The 12862-nt window shown below is 43.1% G+C and overlaps 1 protein-coding gene across 1 annotated transcript; it reads left to right on the top strand.

Moving 5' to 3' along the window:
* The first annotated feature begins 2510 nt into the window (after positions 1-2510).
* Positions 2511-10536, top strand: LOC124115237 (ependymin-related protein 2-like). The gene is made up of 6 exons (XM_046476153.2): positions 2511-2699; positions 3536-3646; positions 4989-5073; positions 6553-6732; positions 7713-7807; positions 9706-10536. The coding sequence occupies exons 1-6, from the start codon at positions 2547-2549 to the stop codon at positions 9772-9774; spliced, it is 693 nt and encodes a 230-aa protein (XP_046332109.2). The 5' UTR covers positions 2511-2546; the 3' UTR covers positions 9775-10536.
* The last annotated feature ends 2326 nt before the right edge of the window (positions 10537-12862 follow it).

Genomic DNA, 12862 nt, shown 5'->3' with positions numbered 1-12862 from the left:
TCGAGCTTGTTGTTATTGTTTACAATGAATACACCTCTTTTGTTTGTTGAAAAACGCCACTCTCAGCAATATTTCAGCTCTGTGGCGGCGGTCTGTATATAATCGAGTCTGGACCAGACAATCAAATGATTGACATCATAAGCATCGATCTTCGCAACTGGAATACGATGACAAGCATCTACCAAGCCACCAAGCTTGACTACCCGATTGTAAATGTAATATAGCATGAGTGAGTTAAATATCCCACAGCATCGGCAATATCTCAGCCATATGGTGACGGGAGCAACGTACGCATTCAGTGGAGGACCGCCTCCGTGGTTTAATGGTAGAGCGTCCGCCCAGAGTGCGATCGCCGACCGCGTCATACCAAAAAACGTTAAAGGATGGTACTTGCTGTTACCCTGTCTGGCGCTCGGCATTAAGGGGTTAAAACAAGGACTGGTCGGCTCGGAGTCAGTATACTGTGTCTGAGTGGGGTATTCATGTTAAACTGCGGCATGGTATCTCAGTGGGCTAGCGCTATAAATCGGCATCAGTTCGGACTAGTACAAGCAGCCACACACACACACACACACACACACACACACACACACATACACGTGCATGCACGTCACTATATAAGTGCAATAATCTTGGACGCGACGTTAAACCCCATCTCACCACCTCATTCGGTGAACGTGAAACCACTAACACAAACAAACAAACAAACAAACAAACAAACAAACTTGTCATGTTTAAAGAATGAGCAGCCCATACCCTTTCTTGTGGCAGACATTCATATGAATTTACTTAATATGACATGCGCCATGCTATCCAATGCTGTAACCTTTACATTTCACCGCTCCGTATTACGGGTAAGCGATCTGTGGAGATCCGGGGTAGAATAGGTCTTCAGCAACCCATGCTTGCCGTAAAAGGCGACGATACTTGTCGTCAGAGGCGGCTAACGGGATCTCACAACTTACATGACACACACATAATTTCTCAACCACTTACCTGATAAACACGCAATTTCACAACCATGCACTTACCTGACACACACATAATCTCACAACGACTTGCCTGATACACACATAATCTCACAACTTACCTCCCCCGTGTGGATCCGGGGTAGAATGTGTCCTCAGCACCCCATTGCTGTTCGTAAAAGGCGAACAAATTGGGTAGCCTGTTTGCCGTTGGTTGCGCCCCTGTGTCGGTGGAGGTGTTTGATTCAGGTGGTTGAGGGCACTGGAGCCAGAAGAGTGTTCCTTTTGCCCAACACACCACTTGGACCCTAACTTCACCTAGACGGGTGGTAGAATGAGTTGCTGAAGACCTATAAACCCCGAAAAGGCGATTATTTACAGATTGCGTGGATCGATGCTCAAGATATCAATCACTGGATTGTTTGGTCCACACTCGATTATTTACAGACCGCCGTCATATACCTGGAATATTGCTGAGAGCGGCGTTAAACATCATCATCATCATCATCATCATCATCATCATATTGCTCAGTGTGGCGTTAAACAAATGTGTTCGAATGTATTCAGATTTGATGTAATCGTTTATAAGCTGCATAAGAAAGATTTAAATCAGGCACATTTTACTTAATTTGGAGGGGGTGGAACTGAGCAAGCCTGACCACCCGATCCCGTTAGTCGCCTCTTACGACCAGCATTGTCGCCTCTTACGGTAAGCATGGGTTGTTGAAGAACTATATTCTGACCTGAATCTTCTCGGGTTCGTATGTTTGATACGTGCATGATTCAAACTTGTGTCACGTGGTTCGTTTCCAAAAAATACATACAATAAATCACATGAGTAAAAAGGAAACTTTTTGTTGAAATTAATAATGCATTACAAGGGAGAGAGGTTTCAAAAGCATCACATTACCGGTGAGTTTATTGATGTGATTGATGCATTACTGCTTTGGGACTTAAGAGCAACAGAGATATATCTCATCCATGGTTGTCATCGCTGATTAAGCGTTATGAACACGTGTACGGCTTTTAGAAATATAAAACATATTAATTTGAAAGTAGTCCTTGGCATTAAATGATATATGATTATTATAAACGATATATAATTATTAAAGTCTGTGAATATTACTTTTCTCCATTTCTATAGATTGTATGAATCATAAACCAACCGTAACATGGTTACCGGGGATAAAATTCGTTTTCTTGTAAAAGGTCAATGAATAGTAATAGCTTCATTAAATTGTTATTAAAAGTAATTGATAGCGCTACTATTATCAATAAAACCAAATTAATATCACAACTTTCTGTCTAATTTGTTCAACAAGGGGGATGAGCTCAGCTGGATTTTGTGTTTTTAACTTTATCAAACATAAATAAGGTGTATTGTGCAAAATAAATAACACATGCCTAAAAGAATACGTTTGATCCATTAAGATATACTCAAGAAGATTTAAAATCTAAAAACATTCCAAGATACAAACACAAATGTGGACCAACTTTTGAGATGACCCCTAGTGGATGCTATTGCTTATAAGGAACAGGATTCCGCTTCCTCCACACGTCTGACCATCCCTGGGAATCATGTTGTTGTACTTAGCCTTGTTGTCCGTGTTGCCCTCTGGTCTGTCAGGGGGTAATATTTGTTGTGCCCCCGACAGGTGGGCGGCAGACAGACACTCCGCAGGTCTTGCTCTGGTCAAAGTAGAAGGCGTGAATGTTCCCTTCATCGACGCGGTAGGTACATTCTGGTTCTGCTCTCTCTCTCTCTCTCTCTCTCTCTCTCTCTCTCTCTCTCTCTCCATATATTATTGTTATCGTGACACAACGATCTTCCATCTCTCTCTCTCTCTCTCTCTCTCTCTCTCCATATATTATTGTCATTGTGACACAACGATCTTCCATCTCTCTCTCTCCATAATTATTGTTTGTTCGTTGTTTATTGCGGCACATCAATATTCCATCTTTCTCTCTCTCTCTCTCTGTCCAAAATTATTGTTTGTTCGTTGTTTATCGCGACACAGCAATCTTCCATCGCTCTCTCTCTCTCTCTCTCTCTCTCTCTCTCCATATATTATTGTTTCTTCGTTGTTTATCGCGACTCACAACAATATTCCATCTATCGCTCTCTCTCCATAAGTTATCGTCTGTACGTTGTTTATCACGACACACAGCAATATTCCAGCTATATGACGGCGGTCTGTAAATAATCGCCTTTTCGGGGTTTATAGGTCTTCAGCAACCCATGCTTGCCTTAAAAGGAGGCTTTGCTTGTCGTAAGAGGCGACTAACGGGATCGGGTGGTCAGGCTCGCTGACGTGGTTGATGCATGTCAGTGTATCCCAATTGCGTGGATCGATGCTCATGATGTCAATCACTGGATTGTCTGGTCCAGACTCGATTATTTACAGACTGCCATCATATAGCTGGAATATTTCTGAGTGCGGCGTTAAACAACAAACAAACAAACAAGTATAGGTTCTTGGGGAAACCCTGAATCCCGTCGGAGTTGATATTAATATCTTGTTAATGTTAATATGATGTGGACAAGATGTCTGATTTCCTGGTTTCAGGGGCGCTCTGAAGAATATGTTGATGCCGCGAGTCAGAGATATGCCAGCATCAGTAACTTCAGCCTCGAAGACACACAGAGGGAGGTCAAAATTATCGCCGATTACAAGAAGGTAATGTATATCATATTCAGCTGTTGTTTATTCTGAGGTTCTAAAATATCCTGAGGGCACTGGTGGCCCAGTCGTCTAAGGCGCCGCTATTCGCTGTGTAGAGTTGCGTCCCTTAGACACGCAAGAAGCATATGATTGTGGGTTCGAATCCCGGTTTGCCCCGATTGTGTTTCTAGGTTTGTCAGCACCATACCCGTTCTCGTTGGATTCACCGAAGTGGAAAACGTCTAAGACCTGCATCACTTCGGGCTTTCCTCCCACATTAAGCTGACATGCCGTGATATAACTGGAATACTGTTAAAAGCGGCGTTAAACCAAACTCACTCACTCTAAAATATCCTCTCCGCAGCGCTCAAATGTGTGCGGCATTAAAAAAACAAACCAAAAAACCCAAATCAAATGTGTTCGAACGTATTCAGATTTGATGTATGACATAATCGTTTAGACTGCATAAGAAAACAGTTAAACCGGGCACATTTTACTTAAGAGGAGGGGGTAGGACTTTCTAAAATTATTTTTGTTACAAATTTGAAAAATCATATTTCCCCATCAGGAATACACATATACACTGGACACATATTGTACACGACTCTTTAAGTCAATGACCGTTGTAAGGCAAGGAAAACACAGACGAGCAAGTGATGCGCTTTTTTCGAATCCGGTGACTGACACTAAAGTGAAAATCCCATTATATATTAAGTCTTTGAAAGGCATTTACAAGTGATACGTATAAGGAAGAGCATTTATGGATGCCAACTTATTTATAATGAGGAACACAACGTTTCGGGGTATATGCTTACTCCTTCATCACCTCGACCGCCTCCGTGGTCTAGTGGTAGAGCGTCCGCCCGGAGAGCGGAAGGTCCGGGGTTCGATCCCCATCCGCGTCATACCAAAAGACGTTAAAAGATGGTACTTGTTGTTACCCTGTCTGGCGCTCGGCATTAAGGGGCTAAAACAAGGACTGGTCGGCTCGGAGTCAGTATACTGTGTCTGAGTGGGGTATTCATGTTAAAACTGCGGCATGGTATCTCAGTGAGCTAGCACTATAAATCGCCATCAGTCCGGACTAGTACAAGCAGCCACACACACACACACACGTACATGCACGTCGCTATATAAGTGCAATAATCTGGGACGCGACGTTAAACCCCATTTCACCTCACCTCACCTTCATCACCTCATGAAAGGAGTTTATGTCAGACTAAAGAACATCTTTTGTTCAAGACCGGGGTATTATAAATGAGTAAGTATCATTTTAACATGACATCGCTATCAAACACTAACGTATAAGGATAAATATTTTATGAATTTATGAATATATAAAATTCTCATATTGCAGGGTCGGCAATATACCATCGACCTCAAGAAGAATACGTGCACCGTCAGAACGTTGAACCTTCCATATGCCAAGTTCTGTATTCAAGGTTTGTTTGTTTGTTTGTTTGTTGTTTAACGCCGCACTCAGCAATATTCCAGCTATATGACGGCGGTCTGTAAAAATAATCGAGTCTGGACCAGACAATCCAGTGATTAACATCACGAGCATCGATCCACGCAATTGGGATCGATATGATGACATATGTTATCAACCAAGTCAGCGAGCCTGACCACCCGATCCCGCTAGTCGCCTTTGACGACAGGCATAGTCGCCTTTTACGGCAAGTATGGGTTGCTGAAGACCTATTCTACCCCGTAATCTTCACGGGCCATGTATTCAAGGTAAATTCAAGGTAAATATATCAGATAGATATATAACGATGCAACTGTAAATGTATATTTAGACTTCACATTAGATTATATGCCGGAATTAACATAATTATCATTCTTCAGAGGCGAGTGAGGCAGAGTGTTGGGTTGTGATGCCACTTCTAACATAATTCCAGTTATATCACGGCGTGACAGTATAATGTGGGAGGAAAGCTCGAAGTGATGCAGGTCTCAGACTTTTACAACCTCAAATGGTGAAAGCTCGACATAGACCTCAAGACCTAGAAACATAATAGGGCCGGGAAGATCTGGGGTAGAATAATGTCTTCAGCAACCCAAACTTGCCGTAAGAGGCGACCAGTCAGATCGTGTGGTCAGGCTCGCTGACTTGGTTGATGCCAAAAGACGTCAAGATATGGTACTTGCTGTTACCCTGTCTGTCGCTCGGCATGAAGAGGAGAAACGTTGGTTGGTTTGTTGTTTTAAGCAATAGTCCATCTATATGCCGGCGGTCTGTAAATAATCGAGTCTGGACCAGACAATCCAGTGATTAATATCATGAGCATCGATCCACGCAATTGGGATCGATGACATGTATCAACCAAGTCGCCTCTCATGACCACCCGATCCCGTTAGTCCCCTTTTACGACAAGCATAGTCGCCTTTTACGGCAAGCATGGGTTGCTGAAGACCTATTCTAGCCCGGATCTTCACGGGTCAGAGGAGAAAGGACAAGAGCTGGTCACTATACTATGTCTGAATGGGAAATCCAGGTTAAACTTCAGCATGGTATCACAGTGGGCTAGTACCATAACTAACAAATCAATTTGCAATATTTTGTTGTTGGTGTTTTACGCGGCAATCAGAAACATTCCAGTTTTATGAAGGCGGTCTGAAATAACCGAGTCTGGACCAGACAATCCCTCGCTTTATACCATGAGCATCTCGCGACAAACATGGATTGCTGAAGATCTATTCTACCCGGGATGTTCATGGGTCGAATTTGCAATTAATTTATTTTACCATAATATTATTTTTTTTGCAATAAATGTATTTTTTCAACAATATTAATTATTTTAATTTTTCAATAGAATTAATCATGATATTCTTCACAACTTGTAATGTACTTTCTACGCTTCTCTATTGTGTGTCAGTCAACGACTCTCTCGACAAGTTATTGAGTTTTCCTTTTTCAGATTCATTCAAAAAATCATTTGACATTACGCTTGGATTCGGGGATAACTCCTTGTCAGGAGAAGTTTACACTGAAGATTACAGCGGCATTGGTCCTGATCCCAACAGCAAGATAGGCACCGCGGTGCTCGTCACGAAAGAATGCATTCCTGTTCAGACAGATATATACGGACTTAAGGATTGTAAGTTGCACTTGGCTCACGTGAGAGTTTCTTGACTTCATGTGAATTGTTAGTTCATTTCGTCCCAAAGATAAAATACTTCAAAGCAATAACTTTCAGAAACAGTTTCTAAAATATTTTTCGATCATACATGTTTGGAAAATATATCGTTGACTAAATTTGTTGGCGTCCGTGATCAAGTGGACAGAACGTCTCCCTGGAGAGAGGTGAGGTGAGGTGAAATGGGGTTTAACGTCGCGTCCAAGATTATTGCACTTATATAGCGACGTGCATGCACGTGTATGTGTGTGGCTGCTTGTACTAGTCCGGACTGATGCCGATTTATTGTGCTAGCACACTGAGATACCATGCCGCAGTTTAACATGAATACCCCACTCAGACACAGTATACTGACTCCGAGCCGACCAGTCCTTGTTTTAGCCCCTTAATGCCGAGCGCCAGACAGGGTAACAACAAGTACCATCTTTTAACGTCTTTTGGTATGACGCGGATGGGGATCGAACCCCGGACCTTCCGCTCTCCGGGCGGACGCTCTACCATTAGACCACGGAGGCGGTCCCCTGGAGAGGGAAAGATCGGTGCTTCGACCACTGAACGCGTCACACTAAAAGACGTTAAACGGTTACCTTGCCAGGCGCTCCGCACCAAGTTGATAAACCAAGGACTGGTCGGCTCCTAGTCAGTATCTATGTAAAACTGTGGTTTGGCATCTGGTGGGCTAGTGTCATAAACCGGCATTAGTCCAGACTAGTACAAGCAAGCACACACAAGTGCGCACACACACACACACGCACGCACGCATCACACACACAAACACACACACACACGTGCGTTGGTTTGAAGTCCAATATTCTTGAACGACGTAAAACCCAATTTCACCTCACAATAACAAAATATAAAAAAGTAGCAATATCAAATAAGATATTTAAGTTGTCGGTTGAAATTTGTTTGATACTAATTCATTTTGTATCCTTTTTCAGACAACTTGCTTCAATCAACTGGTTTTGGCACCTACACCACAGACTTTGACGACTCAATCTTCGACATCCCAAGTATCTGTCCAAGCGGTACAGAGGTAAGCAACACCGCTTTATAGACCCGTGACGATTCAGGGGGAGGATAGGTCATCAGCAACCCATGCATGCTGGCCGTAAGAGGCGACTAACGGGATCAGGTGGTCAGGCTCGCTGGCATGGTTGATGCATGTCATCGTATCCCATTTGCGTAGACCGATGCGCATAATATCAATCACTGGATCGTTCTTGTCCGGACTCGATTATTTACAGACCGCAGTCATATAGCTGCAATATTGGTGAGTGCGGCGTTTAACAAACACAGAAAGAAAGAAACAAAATAAACAAAGCTTTATAAAACTGCATCGTTCCCCCAAAAATGAAAATCGAGTGCTCACTGATCCATTGACCGGGGTAATAATAGTGTAGCGCTATGAGCATTATAAATGCACTTCTTCTTCTTCTTATTATTATTATTATTAAAACCAATAGTGCGAGTGAGTTTGTAATTTCTATAACTCCCATTTTCGTATAATTTAGCAAATATCCCAACATATTTCTAACTTCAAAACATGATAAAAACATATTTGTCAGAAAATGCACACATCAAAATCAAACTTTGCACTGCACTTCTCCTATTAGTATAGAAATTGTTCCTTAAGTTTGAAAGGTTTGTTTATTTGTTGTTTAACGCCGCGCTCAGCAATGTCGCAGCTATATGAAGGCGGTTTGTAAATAATCGAGTCTGGACCAGACAATCCAGTGATTGACATCATGAGCATCGATCCACGCAATCAGGTATACAATGACGTGCATCAACCATGTCAGCGAGCCTGACCACCCGATCCCGTTAGTCGCTTCTTACGACAAGCATAGTCGTCTTTCACGGCACGCATGGGTTACTGAAGACCTATTCTACCCCGGACATTCACGGGTCGTCACTTACAGTGAGCATCGATCCTGGCAATTGGGATACGATGACATGGATCAACCAAGTCAGCAAGTCTGTCCACCCGGTCTCGTTAGTCGCCTCTTACAAGACAAGCATAGTCGCCATTTACAGCAAGCATGGGTTGCTGAAGACGTATTCTACCCGGATCTCCACGGGTCTAAATACTGACAAATAGTCAGACTGTAGGGAGCATAACGATAAAACAGAGGTTAAATTCCTTTCGCAGTGTGATTCATAATTTTCGATTATTATTTGGTAATATTTCTGTTTCTCATACTTCAATGCACCAACATATTGATGTACTTCAGAGGAAACCGGTGACCTAATTCGATTCGCTGTGCAGAGGTGCGACGCTTTGGCATTCCAGAAACCTATAATTGTGGGTTTGAATCCCGGTTCGACCCGTGGTCAGGTGTTTACCAAAGTGGTAAACGTCTGAGACCTGCATCACTTCGGGCGTTAACTGAAAAACTGTTCGAAGCTGCGTTACATCAAATAAACGCATTCACCCGCTGATCTGCTTCACCGAAGACAGCCATTAAAAGAATTACTGTTGTTTAAATATTATCCGTATATAAATGGACATATGTCGACGTGCTTCACTCATCTCTGTACACCCGTGGGGATTATTACCTCCCGCCACGATGTGGGTGGGGGGATATTGGAACGTCCGTTCACCGAAGACCCATTAAAATAATTTTAAAACAAGTATCCGAATATGAATGGACGTGCGTCATTCATATCTCTACAACCCTGGGGATCATTATCTCCCGCCACGAAGTTGTCTGTTGTTGTTTTTTGTCTGACCATCCGATCCCGTTAGTCGCCTTTTACGACACGCACAGTCGCCATTTACAGCAAGCATGGGTTGCTGAAGACGTATTCTACAAGGATCGTCACGGGTCTAAATGGATCCATGAGGTAGTTCTCAAGTTATAGGTCGCACAAATGTTGAAGTGAAAAAACATTCCAAGTTCAAAAAGTAAAAAAATCATATTGTTTTTACAGTCTACGGCGACTGACGTTCCCTCCTTTGACGAGATTCGCCAGCAGTGGGCAAAGTATGTGAAGGTGTAGCCAGGATGCTTCCGGATGCAGCCACAGAGATGAATGTTCAGTGTGACCTCCTGGTATCAATGTAGATGATAACGTGGCATCAGTGAGTGTCAAATATGTCAGTATGTCCAACTGTGAAAGATGTCTAGATCTGCTAACAAATATGCCTTTATGCTCCCTGCTGTATCGTGTATCGGTAATGCTTTACCGGAATATGTTCAAACTATCGTCAATTAGATGAGCTGAAAATCGCAGACTGAAAGTCAAATTTCAAAATGTTGGTGTTTATTATTAAACAAGGGAGTGAATTGATTACCATTTAGGGTGAAAGTGAATGCGAGCAGCGGTGCAAAATTCCCAACACATTATTGTGTCGTGAGTGGAATCTCGCGCCATGTTAGAAATATATATCCGTAAATGCATACGTACATTATTGATCTGTTCCGAACATGGAACGCTTACATAGACATTGCCCTGATTTCCTGTATTATCCATAATAGGTTAAAGAATGAAACATAATTAAAATATGATCATAAGAGTAGAATAAACTGACCCACTTTCTCTTTCAATTTGAAAGATAGCTTACATTGTCAGAATTAAAAAAATGTCTATCTAAAAAAAGTCACCAGTGGAGATCCTAAAGCACTATCACCGGAGGAAACGGTGAATATTCGTGTCGGTGGCCACTGTGATGTGTGAATAATGATGCCTGTATTCGCCCCTTGCTGTAGTGTGTGATACATATCAAAGCCGAAATAAATATTTTGTTGTTTTGCATGGACACTTTCATGTTGGAGTTATTGTTTCATATTTAGCATCCACAAATGTGAATTCTAACGGCTCTATAGTATGCCTTTCCTACACAATCCATATCATTTGTTCTTGAATAACGCCGCACATACCGACATTCTCACTCTGTGACGTCGGTCTGTAAAAAAAATCGAGTCTAGACCAGACAATCCAGTGATTGATAAATGTGCTCAACGATCCACGCCGCCGTGGTTCTGTGACACCAATGATCCAAGTCCTGGCATGACTTTGCAGCTGAATACCACGTAGATGTTACGAGGTGATTTTCGATTCGGGGTGGTCTTCAGCAACCTATGCTTGTCGTAAGAGGCGACTAACGGGATCGGGTGGTCAGGCTCGCTGACTTGTTAAGATGCAGGTCATCGTATCCCAATTGCTTGGATCGATGCTGATGGTGTCAATCACTGGATTGTCTGGTCCACTCGATTTTCTTTTACAGACCGCCGTCATGTAGTTGGAATATTTCTGAGTGCGGCGTTAAACAACAAACAAACGCCTCAAAACACCATTTTCTGCATTCTCTAACTAAGCAGCATAATGCGTAGTAAAACAAGTGCCTGGAGAATTCTTGCGCGCAGAAAAAAATATCCTAGTGATTTTAACAGTATTCCAGACCGAAGTGATGTAGGTCTCAGACGTTTACCACTTCGGTGAAACCATCGAGCACGGGTATGGTATTGACAAACGTAGAAACATACCCGGAGCGAACCGGGATTCGAACCCACAATCAAAGGTTTCTGGCGTGCCCAAGGGGTCGCGGCGCCTAAGACGACAGGGCCACCCGTGCCCCCGTGAAAGCCAAAGTGGTGACGACATATATACACATGTACAAAAGTTAAGCGCCACCATATTCATAGTCTCTTGATTTCACGTGTGGGAATCAGAAATACGAAATATGATGATGTATGACTGAATTAGGCTTCCATAGTTTCATGAACCCAAATTTGTCCAGATACCACAAGGAAAGCGTGCTTTACGTGTTGCTGCAGTTCCCCTACCCTATAAATAATGAAATTCAAGTTTCAGACACGTGGTTGCATTTTGCTCCTGTGTGAGATTCCCCTTCCAATACAGGTTGAAAATCAACCATGGTGAGGAGAAAGTTAACGAACGCTGAAAGATGGTAAGTGATAGGCATGAAAAATGCTGGTATGTCATGCAGGGCCATTGCAAGACAAATGGGTCGTCATCACAGTGTTATCACTCGTTTGATTGTCAAACATGGTCTAACCAATGATGTCAATGACAGGGATAGGTCTGGTAGGCCAAGAAAGACCTCTAACAGAGAGGATAGACGTCTTTTCAGGATAGTCAGACGAAATCCATTTGCCACTTCAACAGATTTAAGACTGCAGTGGATTACCCATCAGAGACTCTCGACGATGACCGTAAGGCGTCGCCTCAGTGCGGCTGGTTATAACGCCAGAAGACCAGTAAAACGTCCTTAACTGACAGAGAGGCACATGCGGAATAGTCTGATATGGTATCGTGCCCGTAGTCGATGGAACTTGGCCAACTGGAGAAGGATCGATTGGTCTGACGAGTGTCGAATGCTGTTACGAACTGTTGATGGTCGAATACGTGTTTGGAGGCAACGTAACACTCGTTTTGCACCAAGGAACATCCAGAAGACCTTAGCATGTGTGTGTGTGTGGAGGGGGGAGGGGGGGGGGGGGGGGGGGGGGTCTGTCATGATATGGGGTTGTGTTTCCTTCGGCTGCAAACTTCCGCTGGTGACAATTCGTGGAAACCTGAATGGCCAACAATACCAAGATGCCGGTCTTCGTCCAGTGGTAGTCCCTCATTTTGACAACCATTCTCTTCAGACAAGACCTGTTTACATGGACGACAATGCTAGACCACACAGATCTCGGGCAGTTTTGCTTTATTTGCGTCAAGAAGCTATTGCCACTCTTCCTTGGCCGGCCTGTAGTCCGGATCTTAATCCTATTGAGCATCTCTGGGACATTCTTGGCTGGAAAATCAGACATCGTGATCCCCCAGTTCAAAATCTCGCTGGACTTGAAGCCGCACTACATGAAGAATGGATCCGGTTGCCTCAGAGAAGCATTCAACGACTTGTAATGAATATGAGGCGTAGGGTTAAAGCTGTGGTCAATGTCCGTGGATCATACACACGTTACTGACGTTTCTGTCTTGCAATAGACTATGCACTCCCTAGGGTGTCTATGTGACACCTGATGTGGTCTGCTGATATCATGACAGTTACTTGACAAAAGAAGTTTTTCAATGTTTTCTGATCCTTCAATTTCTGGTCTTCAGTAAAATTCCTTTCTGC

This window comes from Haliotis rufescens, unplaced genomic scaffold (assembly GCF_023055435.1).
Source record: "Haliotis rufescens isolate VD_foot unplaced genomic scaffold, xgHalRufe1.0.p SCAF_14, whole genome shotgun sequence".
In the NCBI taxonomy this organism is placed as follows: Eukaryota; Metazoa; Mollusca; class Gastropoda; order Lepetellida; family Haliotidae; genus Haliotis; species Haliotis rufescens.
Note: the sequence above shows the minus strand (reverse complement) of the source record. Positions and strands in the feature narration are given on the sequence as shown.

Coding starts and splice junctions, on each gene's coding strand:
- LOC124115237 (XM_046476153.2), top strand. CDS start 2,547: ATGTTGTTGTACTTAGCCTTGTTGTCCGTGTTGCCCTCTGGTCTGTCA. Junction 5,074..6,552: donor TGCCAAGTTCTGTATTCAAG/GTTTGTTTGTTT, acceptor TTCCTTTTTCAG/ATTCATTCAAAAAATCATTT. Junction 6,733..7,712: donor TATATACGGACTTAAGGATT/GTAAGTTGCACT, acceptor ATCCTTTTTCAG/ACAACTTGCTTCAATCAACT.